The 18,400-nt window shown below is 56.0% G+C and overlaps 1 protein-coding gene across 3 annotated transcripts in view; it reads left to right on the forward strand.

Annotated features, from left to right (window-relative positions):
• CLCN6 (chloride voltage-gated channel 6) overlaps positions 1-17,649 on the forward strand; it is a 28,570-nt gene extending 10,921 nt beyond the window's left edge. For 2 of the 3 annotated variants that reach the window (XM_016149418.2, XM_016149419.2), the window contains 17 exons: positions 495-621; positions 1,248-1,315; positions 2,512-2,570; positions 3,358-3,490; positions 4,096-4,209; positions 4,479-4,645; positions 5,152-5,278; positions 7,297-7,423; positions 7,719-7,872; positions 8,059-8,218; positions 8,308-8,414; positions 9,489-9,675; positions 10,517-10,674; positions 10,833-10,989; positions 12,562-12,669; positions 12,764-12,889; positions 14,626-17,649. In XM_016149418.2, coding sequence (XP_016004904.1) covers positions 495-621; positions 1,248-1,315; positions 2,512-2,570; positions 3,358-3,490; positions 4,096-4,209; positions 4,479-4,645; positions 5,152-5,278; positions 7,297-7,423; positions 7,719-7,872; positions 8,059-8,218; positions 8,308-8,414; positions 9,489-9,675; positions 10,517-10,674; positions 10,833-10,989; positions 12,562-12,669; positions 12,764-12,889; positions 14,626-14,706 — 2,160 coding nt within the window. In that variant the 3' untranslated portion in view covers positions 14,707-17,649. Of the gene's footprint in view, positions 1-494; positions 622-1,247; positions 1,316-2,511; positions 2,571-3,357; positions 3,491-4,095; positions 4,210-4,478; positions 4,646-5,151; positions 5,279-7,296; positions 7,424-7,718; positions 7,873-8,058; positions 8,219-8,307; positions 8,415-9,488; positions 9,676-10,516; positions 10,675-10,832; positions 10,990-12,561; positions 12,670-12,763; positions 12,890-14,625 lie in introns of those variants that run through there. The other variant, XR_001597470.2, reaches the window with a different exon arrangement.
• Positions 17,650-18,400: the final 751 nt, after the last annotated feature.

Below are 18,400 nucleotides of genomic sequence, written 5' to 3' on the forward strand. Positions count from 1 at the left end.
CTCTATTTCCGGAATGTCAGAGAACTGAATTAGGCTCAGGCTATAGATTCCTGCAGAAAGCGGCCTCTTGTTCACTTAGAGACGTTTCTGAAAGTAAAGGTCACAGTTTCGAGATCGCAGAAGGAAAATCTACAACAGGAGGGTGGTTCTCTACCTCGGGTGATCACCTAGAGAACTTTAAAAATGACTGGCACCTGGGCACCAGCTCACATGAATGTGATCACAATCTCCAGAAGTGGGGTGCTTGTATGGATCGTTGACAGGCTCCCCAGGTGATATTGAGTCACCAGGAGCTCGCTAGAAAGGCACCTCCTCCCATACCCCCTCCGGCACACTGGGTCAGAAGCCCGGGGTGGGGCCAGGCATCCGTGTCTTCACAGGCCCACGGGGCGATGCTGACGCTGATAGGGTGAGTGCGCCATCAGTGCGAGGTCCCAAGGGTCCGCCGGAGGGCCAGGCGGTCTGAGCGTGTGGGCGTGCCTCCTCTCCCCCAGCCAGTGGCAGCCGGTTCCGGGGTCCCCGAGATCAAATGCTATCTGAATGGCGTGAAGGTGCCTGGCATCGTCCGTCTCCGCACCCTGCTCTGCAAAGCCTTCGGGGTGCTGCTCAGCGTGGCTGGAGGTGAGGACGGCCTTTCTGACTCTCGGCTGCAAGCGTTCCGGGGATGGAGATGACGAGAGGCGCATGTGTGTAAATGCAGGGGTGGGAATCGTGGGCCTGCCCTCCGACAGGTCTCCGCGCTTTTCGTTGATGGGTGGTTGGTTAAATGCAGACACTCTTCATAAGTCACCATTTAGAGAGCTCTGACCAGTTCACCATTCCGTCTTGCAGTAGAATGACTAGAGTTGGTTTATGGACTTGGCTTTAGCAAGGTCAGTGAGCTTTTTGTGTTAATAGCTAAATAGTGACTGTTTAGGCTTTGTTGGCCAAGAGGCAAAATGGAAGATATTATGTAGGTACTTAAACTTACATAACCATCTAAAACATATCTGTGTAAGAATGTAAGAAACGTTTTAAGCAATCTAGCTCTACAGCTTGGCCCACGGGCTATAGTTGGCTGATGCCCGATTTAGAGTCTAAAGAATGTTTTATCTTAATTGATGGGAATTCAGCTCACTTCCTTATAAAGTCGTATATGATCATCTCTATTTTGTAGTTGTCAAGAGAAAGGGTTACGCAGCAGAGGTCTCCTGACCCAGAGATGGTTCTGTGCTGACTGATGGCTTCCCTTCTTTACCTGTCCCCAGGGCTCTTTGTGGGGAAGGAAGGCCCCATGATCCACAGTGGCGCGGTGGTGGGCGCTGGCCTCCCTCAGGTAAGGGCTGATGGGCTGGGAAGGTGCATCCCCCTCAGTGGCCTCCCAGGCAGGGGCATGTCCCAGGGTCGTGTCCGTGATCTCGTTTGGAAAAAGTCCATTGGGAACACCCTAACATGACTTCGGAATCTGATGTCATTGGGTTGATGTGAAAACTATGTGTCCTGTCTCCCAGGGGAGCCAGTAACTGGTACTTTGAAGTTTTAACGAGGCCCTGCTGAGTCTTAGGAGCAGTAATGGGGCGTAAAGTCCGTTCGAAGAAAGTCGCCTGGCGGTCCCACGGCCTGGCGCTCCCACGGCCGCTGCCCAGCGCCTCCACGTGAGGTGGCTCAGTGGGTCATCTCAATGCCGCCAAATCCCAAGAGGCCAGAAGCCCCACTGGGGTGGTTCTGGCCCAGGGCTGCTGGCTCCACCTGAAGGAGCACAGGAATAACAGAGCCCAGGGCTCTGGGCTGGGCTCCACTTTTCTCCAAAGCCATCTCAAGGGTTTAGTTGTCGTCCTCATTCTCAGAAGGGGAGATGGGCTTGGCGAGGGTGAGGAGCTAGCTCAGGACGGCAAAGCCCCGTCCTGGCGGGCGAGTCCAGATTCCGGGCTGCAGGTTTGAGAAGCCTCAGCTCCTGTGATCTGTCACCTGTTGACTGTACCTCTCGCGTCCCAAGGGGAGGGAGCAATTGCGATAGTGGTCGAAGCATGGGAGAGGAGGGGCTCGTCCAGAGCCCATCTTTTGATCTCTCTCTCGCTGCTGCCTCCTCTCCTTCGCATCAAGCTCCCGGCCTCCCAGAAGTGACCCGAGAGGTGGCGTGAGGCCAGGCCGGGCCCGGGCAGCAGCGTGAGCGTTTGCTGGACAGATCGAAGGGGGGCGCTTCGGGCCCCTTCCTTCGCCGTCCTCCGGGCAGGGCTCCCCTTGTCCTCTGCAGCAGCTTTCGGTTCCTCCCAGCCCTTGGCTCAGCTGTTTCCTTTCCCCTTTCTCTTTCTGCCTTGCTGACTGAGCATAGTGCAGTTTCTGAAGCTCTTAGGTTCGGGGGTGGGGCAGGAAAAGAAGTTCCTCCTCGAGCTAACTTCTTTTTTTTCTGGGGTGCTATTCTGGACCCTCGCATCTCACCTCACATCTTCCCGGGTATGCTCAAGCAGCGGGGACGCGCCAGTGTCATGATCTCCGCGGGCCTGTCTCTGACTTCGTTTTCTCTTGTTTTAGTTTCAGAGCATCTCCTTACGGAAAATCCAGATTAACTTCCCCTATTTCCGAAGTGACAGGTACGGAAAGGTTAGGAATTAGATTTCTTTTGAAAAAACGAACAGTTTGTTTTCTGTCCCTAAGACCTGATACTTGCTCTCACTGGCTTGTCGTCTCCCGGGCTGGGCTGGGCCTGCGGACCCCGACGTAAGAAAGGAGGGTGGCTTTGAGGAGTTCTGAAAACACAAGGGCCACGCTGGCAAAATGGCTTGTATTTCCTCAGGCCCCAAGGCCTGGACGCATCTCAGACAGCGCAGGTTAAAAACACGGCCGAGGGAGTCCACGGGCATATTACGAAGAATGCGTTTCTTGTTCCGAAGCGATGTGTTTGGTCTGCCGCCTGTCTGGGTTAGGAGGTGCTCTTCTCAGTCCTGTTGGCCCGTGGGATTTCTGCGCATTTCCTGCACCCCTTACGAGGCCCAAGGTCCGAGCTGTCCATCTTCTTGTCTTGGTGTTTCTCCGAGTCACTATTGCCTGCTCCTCTGCGTCCAACCAGCTCTTTGACGTTTTCACTGATGCTGTGGCTTTCTGGAAGGAATCTGGTGGAAACGTGGCCCAGCAGGGCTGAGCGGGGGCTGGGGTTCCACGACGTCAGGGGACCTCCGCCTGCAGGAACTCAGGCCGGGGAAGACTGGCCAGCTCTTAGGTGAAACCGTATTTGCTACTGAGCCAGCCTCACCAGAGACCTGTCCTCATAAGCCCTGACTTCGTGGGTCCCAAGATAAAACATGGGAAGATAGGACATGAAAAGCTGCCTTTGCCAAGGGCCCTTTCTCCGGTAAACCATCTCTCTCTGTCTTTTCTCAGAGACAAGCGGGACTTCGTGTCGGCAGGGGCGGCTGCTGGTGTCGCTGCAGCCTTTGGGGCCCCCATTGGGGGGACCTTGTTCAGCCTGGAGGAGGGCTCGTCCTTCTGGAACCAAGGGCTCACGTGGAAAGTGGTAAGGAGGCCCTTCGGTGAAAACCTTCTCGTACGCTTAGCCCCATCCCAAAATTTAAGCTGGACACATCTCACTTGATACATTTCCCTGTAGTTTCGATGAGACAGGATGATTCAGTGTATTGGAAATTCCTTTGCTCTAGACGCCCATAACTCCCAAACCATGGCCTTCTCTAGACATTTCACGGCCTCCTCATCCCCACATCAAACTGCCGCGATCCTCTCTCGAGGAACCGTCCGCCACGAACACGCGGAGCTGGCGGTGGGCGTCAGGCCGGTGCCCTCGAACCCGCGTCTCCCGCCTCAGTGCACGCTCTTCCTCTCGTGATTTCTCAGTGACGTGTTCTTTCTCCTGTGTTTGTGAGGAGCTGGCGCGGGAGCTGGTCCGTAATGGGCTCTAAATGAATAGGCTCCCACGGCAGGCCGTTGGAAGGGAAACTCCTCGTGGCCCGAGTTTTGGCTGTTTACACAGCAGGTGTACTTGCCGCAGTGTTACCCGGGGTTGGCAGGCTCTGAGGCGGGGCAGGAGGTTTCATGAGGGAGCGTCAGGGAGAAAGCAGGACTTGTCACTATTGAATGTTCTTATTTCTGTCACCTGTCCCCCAGCTCTTTTGTTCCATGTCCGCCACCTTCACCCTCAACTTCTTTCGTTCTGGGATTCAGTTTGGAAGTTGGGGCGCTTTCCAGCTCCCTGGACTGCTGAACTTTGGCGAGTTTAAGGTATGTTTTGCCCTTCCCCCCAGAATTTCTTCCTCGACCCGTGACAGTCGCTCTCTAGTAAGGCACCAGAGGGAAGTGATCGGAAGCATAGGTACAGCTTCGGGGGGGGTATCCGAGCCCCGCTGGTCTCCTGCGCCTGCGGCCCGCTCGGCGCGGCACTGGCTCTCACGGAGGGGAGGAGCCTCTCGTGTCTCTTCTCCGCTCTGTCCCTTCCTGTTCTCATGGGCACTGTGGTTTTTTGTCTCTCTCTCCCTTACCCCTTCTCTCAGTGCGCTGACTCCGATAAAAAATGTCACCTCTGGACAGCTATGGATTTGGGTTTCTTCATCGTGATGGGGGTCATCGGGGGCCTCTTGGGAGCCACGTTCAACTGTCTGAACAAGAGGCTTGCAAAGTACCGGATGCGGAACGTGCACCCGAAACCGAAGCTCGTCAGGTACCCGTGCGCGCCGCGTGGGCCAGCTCCCCCCGGGGAGGCGATTCTGCGCGCAGACGCTGCCTCCCACGCCAGCTCGATTCCACATCTGAGGCCGGGGGTGTAGGCGGGGTCATAAATCTCCTGTGTTTGTCAGACAGGCTGAAAGGCTGAGTCGGTGCTTAACTGACGTCAGAGTTGCTGGTTGACCCCTAGCCTTCCCTGACTTGCCACTAGGACACAGGACAAAGGCAGAGGAGTCCATGAGACTCTCGCCCAAGGGACCTAAAATGAAAGCCCATGTTGTCCCTCGGAGAGCGATGATGTAGACCCAGCAGCCCACGCCCCTTGGCTGCCCACTTTTTACATCATTGCGGGAACACAGTGCGTGGCCGACAAACTCTGCACGTGCTGACTGACCGGGGGCTGCTGCGCGCTCTTCGGGGAGATGAGGGCGGGGTAGGCGGTCATGTTTTTGAGTCCCCGAGTCTTTTATCGCATGGTAACAGCTGCGCTTTGCTCCCTAGAGTCTTAGAGAGCCTCTTGGTGTCTCTGGTAACCACGGTGGTGGTGTTTGTGGCCTCGATGGTGTTAGGAGAATGCCGACAGATATCGTCCTCGAGTCAAATCGGTAATGACTCGTTCCTGCTCCAGGTAAGCCCAGAGCACCTGCTAGCTTCATCCTACGCCTACAAGAAGAATCCAGAAATGTAGGACGTGCCTCCGTTTCAGGCAAATGGATGTGTTGGGTTTAAGAGAGAGAGGAATGTGTAGTAGGCTTTTTACCTGAGAGAGGATGTGCATTTTCTGTCTCCTTCACGTCTGCAAATGATCCTGGTCATCACAGAGGACAACGCCTCTCCCTCTCTCCCTCTCTCCCTCTCTCCCTCTCTTTCCCCCAACTGCCACGAGTTTATAAGAGTCGTCCTACGTCAGGGAGAATCGAGTGTCCGTCTCGGGGCCAACCATGGTCCTGGTTCTTCCTGGCGTTTTGGTCATTTACTGGCATGCATCCTTTTTACATCCCATTTCTCTTCCTAGGAGTCTGTGGTATTTTCTCTAGCCTTTCCCTGGAAGAGCAGGACCAGTGAGGTGGGCGTTGGAGCTCACTCTACCCTGCGTGTTTGGTTCAGCCTGGTGGGTGTGAGAACTGGGCTATGGGCAGCCAGGTGTGTGGTTCTAGCCTCGAGGGTGGAGCCTGGGGGTGCCCTCTACCTGTCTTCTTGTCGAAGTACCTGAGTAGCCACTCGAGTTCATCAGGGCCGCTTTGGGGCCTCTGGACTGTCCGCCAGACCAGTCCACAGGCAGCGAGAACGTATCAGACCAGGGGGCAGCAAACTAGGGCCAACGAGCCAAATCTGGGCCTTGGCAACTGCTCGTTTTCACGTAGCCCCCGAGCTAAGAATGGTTTTTACATTTTTAGAGAGTTGGAAAAAAAGAAGAGTATGCGACAGAGACTGTACGTGGCCTGCAGAGTCGAGAATGTTTACTGTCTGGCTCTTCACAGAAAAAAGTTGCCAGTCCCTGTTCCTAGTTATTCTCATTTACCGGACCAAGATTTTCTAAGACGTGTTCTCAGGATTATTGACTTACGTGACTTAAAAACAAATGGAAAAGGATTCTGTGGTCAGATGGGTGAACCAGAAGTTTACGTTTTCTTTAACAGAGGGTGGCCTAGGACCCTTAAAATTCCAGTGAGAACTCTCAGCGTTTGGAACGGGTGCTGCGTGCCACATGCCCCACTAAGCACTTTACATACGTGATCTCATTTAATCTTTCCCACGACTGTGTTGGCTCGTCCTGTATCCCCATTTTAAGATGAGAAAACTTGGGCAAAGTGAGGTCTTGACCAGGGTCACTCAGCTAGTAATGTAGCGTGGGCGGGTATCATTCCCATGTTATAGACGAGGAAACTGAAGCGTCACACAATAAAGTGCCTCTCCCAGGGTCACTAAGTTAGAGCGTCAGATCCGCCTGCTTCCGGAGCCCGTGCCCTGCGCTTAGCGAATGCTCCGGGTCCCAGCACGCGCCATGGCGCTGCCCAGCGCGTGTGACTCCTTCCAGGAAAGCTGCAGCGCCGCGTTCCTGCACACGCGGTTCCGAAACACTGCGTGTGCCGGGCGATGCGCGATCGCCCCAGCCCATCCACAGGGCCCTGTTCCACGCACATTTCTCCTTTGCCGGCTCTTCCCTGCTGGGTTCCACCAACGGGGGGCGCTGTGCTGTGTCCCGTGGCAGCCTTCAGCCAGCCACGTTGCCCAGCCAGGTTCTCCTGGTGGGATTACACAGACCCCTCCCGGCCCCTTGTCTGTCGCCGGCCTCCTCTTCCCCCGGTCCACGGGGCTCTCAGGCCAGGCTTCCAGCCGCATCACTTCATCAGCACTGGGAGAGGAGGCGGGCCAAATCCATCGTGCATCACAGTCGTGGTTACAGTTCCATTATGAATGCGGATGAACGTGGGCCCTCTCCTGATTCATTCATTCTCAGAAGGCGAGGAATATGATACTAGTTGGCAGCCCTTGGGCGTCGATCTATTTTTTGCCGCCTGCTTAATTTACGGGAAAAGCTGGCAGGCCAGACTTTTTCCACCCAGGAGAGGCCCTCCTGCTTGAGGACTGAATGTGCCAGTCGTGGGTACTGACCTTGTATTGACTTTGCTTCCTGTTTCTTAGGTCACGTCAGAAGATGTGAATTCAAGTATCAAGAACTTTTTTTGTCCCAACGAGACCTACAATGACATGGCCACACTCTTCTTCAATCCGCAGGAGTCTGCCATCCTTCAGCTCTTCCACCAGGACGGTGAGTTTCTGCGTGCCTGCCCGCTCCTGGGTGGTTGGTTTTTTCTGCAGAGAACAAATGGTTAGTATTTCTCTGACCCTCTGTTGGCCCGCAGACACAGCCAGGCTTGCCCTTAATTCTGAGCAAGAACAGGACTTTTCCTTTGTAATACCAACCCAGACAAGATTAGAGTTTCTGCCTCCAGTGTTGGAAGTGAACCGGTTGGGGTACGGAAGGACCCGGTAGGAGCCGAGGCGGTCCGGCGGGCCGTGGCCGGCCTCTGGGAGTGGGACTCATGTCGGTCCTTGCCTTGCAGGTACCTTTAGCCCCATCACTTTGGCCTTGTTCTTCATCCTCTATTTCTTGCTTGCATGTTGGACTTACGGCATTTCTGTTCCAAGTGGCCTTTTTGTGCCTTCTCTGCTCTGTGGAGCTGCGTTTGGACGTTTAGTTGCCAATGTCCTCAAAAGGTACAGAGCGTGTGTGTGTGTGTGTGTGTGTGTGTGTGCGCGCGCGCGTGCATGTGTGTGTGTGTGCACGTGCGCATGCACCTGAACATGCACATGTGTGCACATGCACAAGCGTGTGAACCATAGTCCCCGCCCCCCTCACCCGGTTTGACTCTAAGCCTTGTTCTCGGTGTCTTTCCTCGCCAGCTACATTGGATTGGGCCATATCTACTCGGGGACCTTTGCCCTGATTGGGGCCGCGGCTTTCCTGGGTGGGGTTGTCCGTATGACCATCAGTCTCACGGTCATCCTGATTGAGTCTACCAATGAGATCACCTACGGGCTTCCCATTATGATCACTCTGATGGTGAGCGCTCCTCTTCTAGGCCTCTCTCAGGTTCAGGGCCAAGTTCACCCCACAGCAGCCTCTTTTTAAATCTTGGCTTTGTCTTTCAGGTGGCCAAATGGACAGGCGACTTTTTCAATAAGGGCATTTATGATATCCACGTGGGCCTGCGAGGAGTGCCACTTCTGGAATGGGAGACAGAGGTGGAGATGGACAGGTAAGGCCGTGATAGCTCTGCATGTCCTGGTGGCAGAATTTGTAAACTCTAGGGCCCAAGGCATATTCGTATTAGGGCAGGAAATGGTTATTTAGATTCTTGGCTTGGAATTCAGTGAAACAGCAAATAACAGGGAGGTCCTTGAAACATAATTGTTTCCCCGGCCAGTTCTGGAATGCTGAACAGTTATGGTGTGGCCGGGAGCTGGGGCAGGGTGGAGGCTGAGGCGGACAGGGCTGCTTCAGGGTTTCGTTTGGTTCCTGGCGCATGCTGGTCAAATAGGAAGCGAGGTCTCTGCATAAACCTGTGTGAGGACAGAATGTTTAAACTAAGGCTCTGCTAAGCCCTGTGAGTGAGAACTAGCCTGCCTCACGTGTGCCTAACGAAATGTCGCTCCCTAACAGTGATTGTTCTGGGCACAGTCCCCGAATTATCCATCGGCCCACAAGTAGTTTGGGCCTCCGGTGTCTGGGTGTCACACATGGCCCTTATCGTCTAACGCAGCGGTCAGCAAACTTCTGGAAAGGGCAGATAGTAAATGTTCTCAGCTTTGCAGGCCATGTGGCCTGTCCAGCTCTCCAGCTCTGCGTCTAGGGCAGAAGCAGCCACAGACAATATGGAAATGAGTGAGCAAGGGGATTTGACCTCTGGGCTGCAGGTGCCATCCCTGGTCGGAAGGGACACCTTTTTTTCTTTTTTAATTCCTATGGTATGATTAGCAATTCAGCGGTGACACCTGGAGTGCACCTGGAGTACAGAGGCGGGGTTGGCCAATGCTCCTAGGCAAGCAGATGGGGTTCTTGGTGAGGGGACCTTTCATATACAAGGGATGAGTAGAGGCCCACCCGTTTGACAAAGCAGGGAGGGGCTGGCTGACCAGGCATGCGGGAAGGTCACATGCAAAGGGGAAGGAAGTTCAGAGGACCATGGGTTAGAGGAAGTGCTAGAGATGGCTCAGAAGAGACGGGCCAGGTGGTCCAGGCGGTGCAGGAGGACCGGCGCCGCCCCCTCACGTTTGCTCCGGGGGAGCTGCGGGCTCTGTCGTGAGGCTGGCTGGCTTCCCTCGCTCCCCAGACTGAGGGCCAGTGACGTCATGGAGCCCAACCTGACCTACGTCTACCCGCACACCCGCGTCCAGTCGCTGGTCAGCATCCTGCGCACCACAGTCCACCACGCCTTCCCGGTGGTCACGGAGAACCGGGGCAATGAGAAGGAGTTCATGAAGGGCAACCAGCTCATCAGTAACAACATCAAGTTCAAGGTAAAGCAAACTGCCCGCGGGGAAAGGTGGGCGGGAGAGGGCAAGCCTTTCCTCGAAGTTCACACTGGTCTAGCGCTGGCCTCAGGGACAGTCACACTCTTCGTGACATGCGACGGCGAGTAGGAGTGGACTTCGTCAGACCACCAGGGCACGTGTCCGTCCCCCCAGCAAGCACGTGGACGGGTTTTTCCCATCGGCTGTCTTCAGGACTCCTTGTTCAGAGTGCGCATGTGTATCGGAGGCGGCTCTAGAGTCGCCGCCAGACCTGCGAGTTGGTCTGCTTAGGGGAGAAGAATAAGTCGGTCGACAGTCACGGGCTGACAGGAAGGCGGAAGGCCAGGGCGATGCCCTAGGGCACGTGCCGGCGCCTGACGGACACTCAGGGTACCAGGCGGCCTCGGCGCCAGCTCTCTCTGTCCTCTGGTCGCTCCCGACTTGAAATCCAGGCAGAGGGAGAGTCCCGTTGCCTCACTCGGGCCGTGTGCCACCGCTTGGCTTCGGGGCACGGAGATCAGTCCCACTCAGACGTGACGTGGGACAGGGGTCGACCGCACCGGAGCACCGCGACGCTCCTCCCGAATCACGGGAGCAGGGGTGTGAGGCCGGCACCCACCGCGGCGTCCAGCAGGCCCCGCGGCTCCCGCTCCGAGGGGCTCCCGCGCCTCACTGCCCCGAGTCCCGGCAGAGATTCCTCCCCTTTCCTGGGTGGCCATGTGCTTCTGGCCCTCACTGTCACCCAGATCCCTAAGCCGAACAGGCGCCGGGCCAGAAGTAGATGCCGCTTCGGCGTGCCCGCCTCCCTGGTAGAAACCTCTGCCTCGTCACCTCCTCCCGCCCGCAGAAATCCAGCATCCTCACCCGAGCCGCTGAGCAGCGCAGACGCAGCCAGTCCATGAAGTCCTACCCCTCGAGCGAGCTGCGCAACGTGTGCGACGAGCACGTGGCCTCCGAGGAGCCGGCCGAGAAGGAGGACCTCCTGCAGCAGATGCTCGAGCGGAGGTGAGCGGGCGCCGGCGGCCTCAGGGAGGCCGGCCCTTCGCTCGGGTCCCGTCAGGCAGCTCCCGAGTTTGGGGGCGATTGGGGGGGCGGGTCGGGGTGTGGACGGGAAGCGATGCCGCCGAGGGTATGCTAGGCAGCGTCTGGTTTTTATATAACAGATACACTCCCTACCCCAACCTATACCCTGACCAGTCCCCAAGTGAAGACTGGACCATGGAGGAACGCTTCCGCCCTCTGACCTTCCACGGCCTCATCCTTCGGTCGCAGCTTGTCACCCTGCTCGTCCGAGGAGTTTGTTATTCTGAAAGTCAGTCGGTAAGTCTGTCTTCTTTTCCGAACTGGGATAGTGGAAGGCGCGGTTGCAGGAACACAGCCCTCCGCCTCGGGGAGGAGAGAGGGGTCACTCAGAGTCCGCGTGCCAGCCGCTGCGGAGGAACACACAGCCCACAGTGCCTCTGCCGCGGTCGGCGTCTCCAGGTGACCTGAAGCGGCCGGTGCGACTGCCCCCGTCGGTCTCTGCGCCGCGTCCTGCCTCTGCGGCCTGCAGGCTTTCGATGTGGTTTCTTAGCGTCGGGTATGAATGAACTTTCTCACACGTGCTGTCAAGAAATACCATTCTTCCCGTGAATTCCCCTACAATTTCCTTTTTCACATGCATTTGGTTTTTGTAGAGATAAGCAGGGGTGGGCGAGACGGATTGTTCAAAGTGTCCCTGTAGCCACCTGAGACCCGCTCAGCCCCACACACTTCTTCCTTTTAGGTAGAGCCTGGGAAAGGAGGCTAAGTCAGTGTTTAGAGACCTAGTTTCTAAACTGACTCTCTCGGGGGAGGCCAGCCAGCCGGCACTGGTCCCACTGGCTTACAGAAGAGCAGCGGACGTGGGGCGGGACAGGAAGGGCTGCAGGCCGAGCGGCCAGGACCTGAGGCTGTGGTTCTTGGGGAGAGCAGCCTGGCGGGAAGTGGGTGCAGGTGACGTGTGGAGCATGGGACAGGGACTTGGAGGAGGGGGGTGGCAGGACTGCAGAGGCCTTTCCCACACACAGACCAGCCAGAGCCTGGTAGAGCAGTGGGCGTCGGGTAGTGGACGGAGAAATCTGTGTGCAGGGCAGAGATCGGGGCGGAGTGGTGACCAGTAGTTGTGATCACTGTGGTCACTTGTGGCCCAGTGACAGCAGCAGTGGTGAAAGCTGGGGGAATCCGGGAGAGTCAGAGTGGGTGAACCGTTACAGCTCCTGTCCGGGTTTCCTGTGGCCACTGTATCCAGCTCCAGCCAAGCCGGGGGGTTCGAGCAGGAACGTATTCTTCCGTAGGCCTCACGTGCAAAGTCCAGCGTCGACAGGGCCGTGCTCTCACTGGAGTGTCCAAAGGGTCCTAGTTTGTGGTCGTAGCCAGCATCTTTGGTGTTCCTCAACTAAAGACACATCAGATCTGCCTCTTTATCACATGGCTTCTCCCTGTGCGTCTTCTTTTTTTATAAGGCCCCCAGTCATTGCATTTAGGGGCCTCCCTAATCCAGTACGACCCCGTCTTAACTTGATGACATCTGCAAAGACCCCGTTTCCACATTCGCAGGCACTAAGGCTTAAGGATTGGGCGTATCTTTTGGGGGGACACAAGTCAACCCACACAGCTCTTATTAGTTAGCACTTTCCTCATTTAAACTCCAGGATAACCCACGTCCATCTTGCAGAAGGGGCAGTTCGGAGAGGGCGGGAGACTGGCCTAGGTGTCGCTGTGTAGCACCTGTCCTGGCCCACGCTCTGCACCACCTCGCTCTCAGCAGGGCCGTTGCCGGGCGGATGTGGACAGGGAGAGGGAGGGGGCGCTAACGGGACCCCGCCGGCTGCCGCGCCCGGTGCAAGGACAGTGTCTTGGTTGGGATTGCAGAGTGCCAGCCAGCCGCGCCTCTCCTATGCCGAGATGGCCGAGGACTACCCGCGGTACCCCGACATCCACGATCTGGACCTGACGCTGCTGAACCCGCGCATGATTGTGGTGAGGAAGGCGGCCCCTGTGAGGGGCCGTCTGGGCCCCATCCCGCTCAGGGCGGAAGTGGCCGCGGGTAACTCATGTTGTCTCTGCCCTGCAGGACGTCACCCCGTACATGAACCCTTCACCCTTCACGGTCTCACCCAACACCCACGTCTCCCAGGTGTTCAACCTGTTCAGAACAATGGGCCTGCGGCACCTGCCGGTGGTGAACGCGGTGGGAGAGGTGAGTCCGAGTTCCACGGGAGGATGGGGACCCCGCCGGCCTGCCCAGCGCCGGCCTCGGTGGTCCATGCATCCACCTTCGGGGCCCCCAGCTGCTGCACGTGAGTCAGGGCTCCGCAGCCCGAGGACACGTCACAGTCCCTCAGGGGGCTCTCTCCGACGCACACCCTGCAGCTGTCCCACTGGAGCGAGGGGGGCTGGTGGGCGGGTGGGGCTCCGCGTGGCTTCAGGAACCCTCCCCGGCGCCTCCTGCGGTTCTCGTGTGCCGTCTCCTGCATGGCCAGCAGGTGGCGCCAGTGCCACAGCGGCCTTTGTTCCTGCATCCCAGACAAGCTTAGGGTCGGTCCTCTCACATGTCTCTTCACCTTTGACCCAGCAACACCTCCCGGGGGGAAGGGGGTTCCCCATCCGTTCATAACATTAAACGTGAGAATTTCAAGCAACATACAACACAGTAATTATTGCCGCAGACTTTTCCTTTTTTTTCCTTTTAGAATTCTGTTTTTTATTACATATTATAGAAAAAATTAAAAAATCAGTAAACAAAAAGAAATACCAAACCTTTATGTCTACAGAGATGTTAATTTTTCAAGGTACGCCCTTTCTTTTTTCTCTGCATCTAGTAGAAATTTTATATAACAAGTTTTGATGAATACGTTATTATCCTCTTTAATACTCTAATTTTTCACTTAATCTGTAAAAAAATTCACTTTCGACGACAGAAAACATTCATTTAATGATGTGTCAGTGGCTCGGCAGCCCTCCGTCGGGTGGCCGTCCAGCCATGTGGTCAGGAGTCCTCTGTCGTAGGATTTCCGGTTAAATTTCACCACAGGCGTCACCCATCCGAGGCTTCCCGTACGTGCTGGCAGAGCGCCCTGCAGGGAGTGACACCCGCCAAAGTAAAAACGTGGCGGGGGCAGACCGCGGCCCGCCCCGGCTGGTTCTGACCGTGGGTCCAGGGAGTTTAATCCAGGCTTCATTACTTAGGTGCCATGATTGCCTCCTCAGCTGTCAGCGATAGATTCACCTTCCGGCCCCTCCTCCCACACAGGTGGGGGCGGGGCTGGAAGTTTCCCTCCTCTAATCACGTGGCTGGTTCCAGCCTCCCTCCTTAGGGGCTTTCTAAAAGTTACATGATTAACGTAAACTCCAGTTGAAAGGTGCTTGATTTGAATAATAAAAGACATCCTAATAATTACTCATCATTTAGGAAAGTCCTAGAGTTTAAGAGTTTTTTTTATCAGGATCTAGGACAAAGACCAAATATGTGTTTTGTATAGATCAGTATCACAGTGACTCGGTACTTGTGAAGATGGTATGTTTGAGCTGTCGCAGGGCTCACGGCCTCTCAGAAGCCTTCACTGGGCACTGTGTTACCCACACTCATGTGAAGCAGGCTGTGTGCGGCAGGAACTAGGAAGGCTGACACGTCCCTTTTTTAAAAAGACGCAGATTCAGATTTCAGCGGGCCCAGCTACAACCTTTTCTAGACGTACATGTGTGCCATTGGCCTCTGGTTTACGAACCTTAGTTATCTGTTCATCTTGTTCCGTCTAGAAATGAGATAGCCTTTGACGTGAGTGTCGGTCACATCGTTACATCTGTTCTGCACTTTGCCGGACCTGGTTCTGTCCCCGCTGCCCGCCGTGACAGACCGGGTGATCTGTCTACTCACGTTGTTGCCCTGCCGCTATTACTCTGCGAGTGACTTGGCCCTTTTTCTCGTTGTTCTAGATCGTCGGGATCATCACCCGACACAACCTGACGTACGAATTTCTGCAGGCTCGGCTGCGGCAGCACTGCCAGGCCCTCTGAGGGCTCGGCTTGGCCTGCCGCGGGCCAGCCCGCCCTCTCCTGGAGCTGCGGCGGGAGGCAGCTCGCTCATGCTTCCCTGCCACGGCTGGCTGGGCTGGTCCAGGGCACGGAAGATGCCCAGTCACCCACTCACTCAGAAAGCCTGCAGTCATTGGACGCTTTGCTGGCCAGAGATCCTGGGGATGATGTCGAACCAACAGAGTTTGGGCTTGTCTGACTTTCTCAGCAAGTATCTTCCTGTTTGCCACCCCCAAAGTTCCTACCATCCAGTGTCACACAGGCCCCAGGCCCCTGCACCCCTCGAACGCCAGGGCCAGAGCGGGAAGACAGGCCGCCCCAACCAGAGGGCATCACCCAGAGCAGTGTCCCTCCTCCCCCCCCCCCAGGAGCCCCAGCTGTGGCCTTAAACCATGGGAGAGGGGACCATGGCCAAGGCAAACACTGGGGAGGGTCCCAGTTGCAAAATTAAGTGAACTACTACATTCAGGAGTTGGGCGCTGAAACGGTGTTTCAGGGAGGCCTTCCTCGGGGGGACAGTCGGCATCTGCGACAGGTCGTTTTGCAGGAAGTGTTCTGCTTCCGGGGCGTGAGCTCTGGTGCCCTGGTCTGGCCCCTGTGGTTTCAGTCTCCTGAGAGCCACCGCCCTCCAGAAGCACAAAGCGTTAAAGTCCCACTGAAAGCCTCTGAACAGGAAATCCGGCAGAAGGGTCAGATTGACGTCTGCCCTGGTTTTTAGCATTTCAGCTTTCTCTCCATTTCCCAAATTACTCATGGTCTCCTAGCGACAGTTTTTTATCCTGATCTGTCCCTGCACCTTCTCACTTCCACTGAATTACTAAACTTTCCTTAAGTTTCTGCCTGCGTCTTCCTGGCAAAGCCACCACAGCCCAGAGGATCTTGGCATCACCCCCCATCCCAAGTTAACTAAAAGCAGGGCACCCCTAGAATTGGTTCTGGGGGATGGTCCAGCTGTTTCTAAGGTGGAAAGGAGTGAATCCTGAGCCAGTGACCACTGCAAGGGACATGATGTGGCTTGAAAAGCCAGAGTGATTTGATGGCCGGCCCTTCACAAACCTCTGTCACTTCCCTGCTCACACCCTCAGCCTACTGAAGGGCTCAGAAATGGAAACTTCAGGAGGCTCTGCCTGTTGCTGGGAGGCTGGGGCGGGGCGGGGCGGGGAGGAGGGATGCTTCCCGCCAGCGCATGCCCCGAGGCTTTAGCGCCAAACATCGGAAGCCGCCTTCTGTCTTGCAGTGACTTGGTTTCTCCCCAGGCCGGCTGGTGCTCTCTGCACGGGCACCCAAAGCGAACGTTTGAGTGTCAGGCGTTGGTACTCACTCTCCTCCCACTCTGCTCTCTCTACACGTTTATCAGCATCCCAGGCCCCTCAGAACACCTGCTGGCCGCCGTGCTTTGGGACTCAAGATGGCATTCCTTGGCATTTTTTTTTTCTAATCATGGACGTTGCCTGAGGGCATTTGGTGCCCGGCCCTGGCAACCCTGTTCTTCCGCCCTCGGCCTCGTATTGACTGCGATGCCCAGACCCTTTCAGCCAGGGGCGGGTGTCGCTCCCAGCACTGCCAGCTCAGGTCTTACGCCCAGCGCGCTCTGGGGAGTAATTCCACTTGAGCTACTTCAGGATCTTTTCCAAGGGACTGTGGCCCCCTCTGTTCTTCCCATTAGCTTATCCCTTAGACCAAAGGTACTTCGATGCCTGAGCGTCGAGCTCCCCCGGGTGCACACGATTGGTGAAGCGTGGGCGGCACTCCCGGCAGATGGTTCAGGAGATCACGAGGACCAGAACGGTGGCCCTCCAAGTGCGACCGTGTCCCGCCAGCCGCCGCTTTGTCGTAGAGCAGCCTGCAGAGCCGACGGCGCTGTTTTGTTTTGTTTTGTTTTGTTCCTTTTATGAAGAAGGAAGCCAATTATGAAAGTCAGGAGAATGGCGTGACCGCCCATCACAGAAAATGCCCGCTTCCCAGCCCCCGCTGAGACCAGCAGGAGGCCCTCCGGCCTGCAGGGTGTAGGTCCCCAGCTGCTGCCCTCAAGGCCACCTCCGTGAATGTTGTTGGAATTTTTCCCTCGTGCACATAGTGCTGTTTTTGAGTCGCCAGGTATTGTGTTCCCATCAGTGTAGCCCAGAGACAGACAGCAGAAGGCACATGCCTCCCACCCCCCGAACGGACTGGATGGCCACCCAGGAGGACCTAGACCCAGGCCCCGCTGGAAAGGCACGTAGTTTCCTGTCCTCTGTGGACATCTGTCCTTTCTGGACAAGCCCAAAGACAACCGCTGCGCCACTTGTAACGAAATAACTGTGAGCCGTGCGCTCTCGATTTCTCGGAAACCCGCATTGTCCGCCTCTCACCTCTCACCAGCCCCGCGGCCTCCCCTGGGGGGATGCCGCTCCACAGGCAAAAATCCACAGACGAGCCCTGGCCTTGGTGACAGGTGGTCGTGTTCTGTCTCCAGCTTGGTGTTCCGTGGTCCCCTGGCCAAGGGGATGGGGGGCTGGGGGACCTTTGCACCCTGGGGGACGATTTACTCATGATTTTGTTTAACAAATGGCTTCTGGCTGGAATGGACACTTAGGTGCTTGACCCAACCGACCATATGACGTTCCTGATGCAAAATTGCACACTTGACAGAGCGCTTGGTGACAAGAAAGCCTCCGGAAAGGCCAGGCGCGCGCTCCTGGGCCTGCAGTATTGACGTGTAGTGTTGCCCCACAGCTCCTGTGGCCCTCGGCCCTTTCAACAGTAGCTGCTGCTTTTTTTTTCTGTTTGCACTGTTCCTTTATACAGTAATGTTAGCTAATTCCACTGTGTATATAAATTGTATTTTTTTTTAATTTGTAAAATTCTATTTTTTATTTGAACTTTTGAAACTTGGAAGTTCTCATCATAACCTTAACATGTCAGAATAAAACGTCTTCATCTGTCCCTGTTAGCCTTTTTCTTTAGAGCGGTAGTTGATTTTTATTTTATTCCCTCTCTCTTTCTGATACGTAAAAATTGCAAAGCTAGAAAGGAGTTTTATAGTCTCAGATCTCCCCTCACAATTTTCCCAGCAAGACTTCAATCACAGGGGTCCACTCGCTCCCTTAATGAGACCCAGTTCAGTCCCGTGGATCTCAGCAAAAGTCCCGGGGTCACCCCTGGGGTTCCCGCTCCACGCTAACACGGTTAGATCTTGCTGGCTTATCCTCGTCTCATTTAAAAAACCACTACCTGTTCCAGCCACCGCGGCCTGTAGCAATAGGAGGAGAATCCACGAGTGCTCCTGACAGTGCCGTGTGTAGGAATTCGCCCCACGAGCAGATTCCCCCAGGAGCCAGCCGGAGGACACGGAACCCGTGCCGAGTCCGTGGAAGCTCAGGCCTCGTGCCCGGCGTCTGCCCCGCCCTCTGCCGCTGCTTTGTCTTCACTCCCGAGTGTGCCAGGAATCTGGCTTTCTCTGTCTCTACGCGATCTGCCTGCTGCAAGTGGCCAAGCTATCGGCGGTAGAAATGGTCTCGTCAGTTCAGGACCCCTCCGTCTGTCCCCACGTCTCGTAAGTTCCAGGGGCGTTTTCTGTGTCTTCGGCACTTTCAGGGGATTCCATTCAGGGAGAGCCCACTGTGTCATGATGACGTCTTGAGAGAGTGCCCAGCTGACCACTCCTCCTAGCGACTCCCCCACCCCAGTGCCTGAC

Source organism: Rousettus aegyptiacus, unplaced genomic scaffold (assembly GCF_014176215.1).
Source record: "Rousettus aegyptiacus isolate mRouAeg1 unplaced genomic scaffold, mRouAeg1.p scaffold_m13_p_1, whole genome shotgun sequence".
NCBI classification, from domain to species: domain Eukaryota; kingdom Metazoa; phylum Chordata; class Mammalia; order Chiroptera; family Pteropodidae; genus Rousettus; species Rousettus aegyptiacus.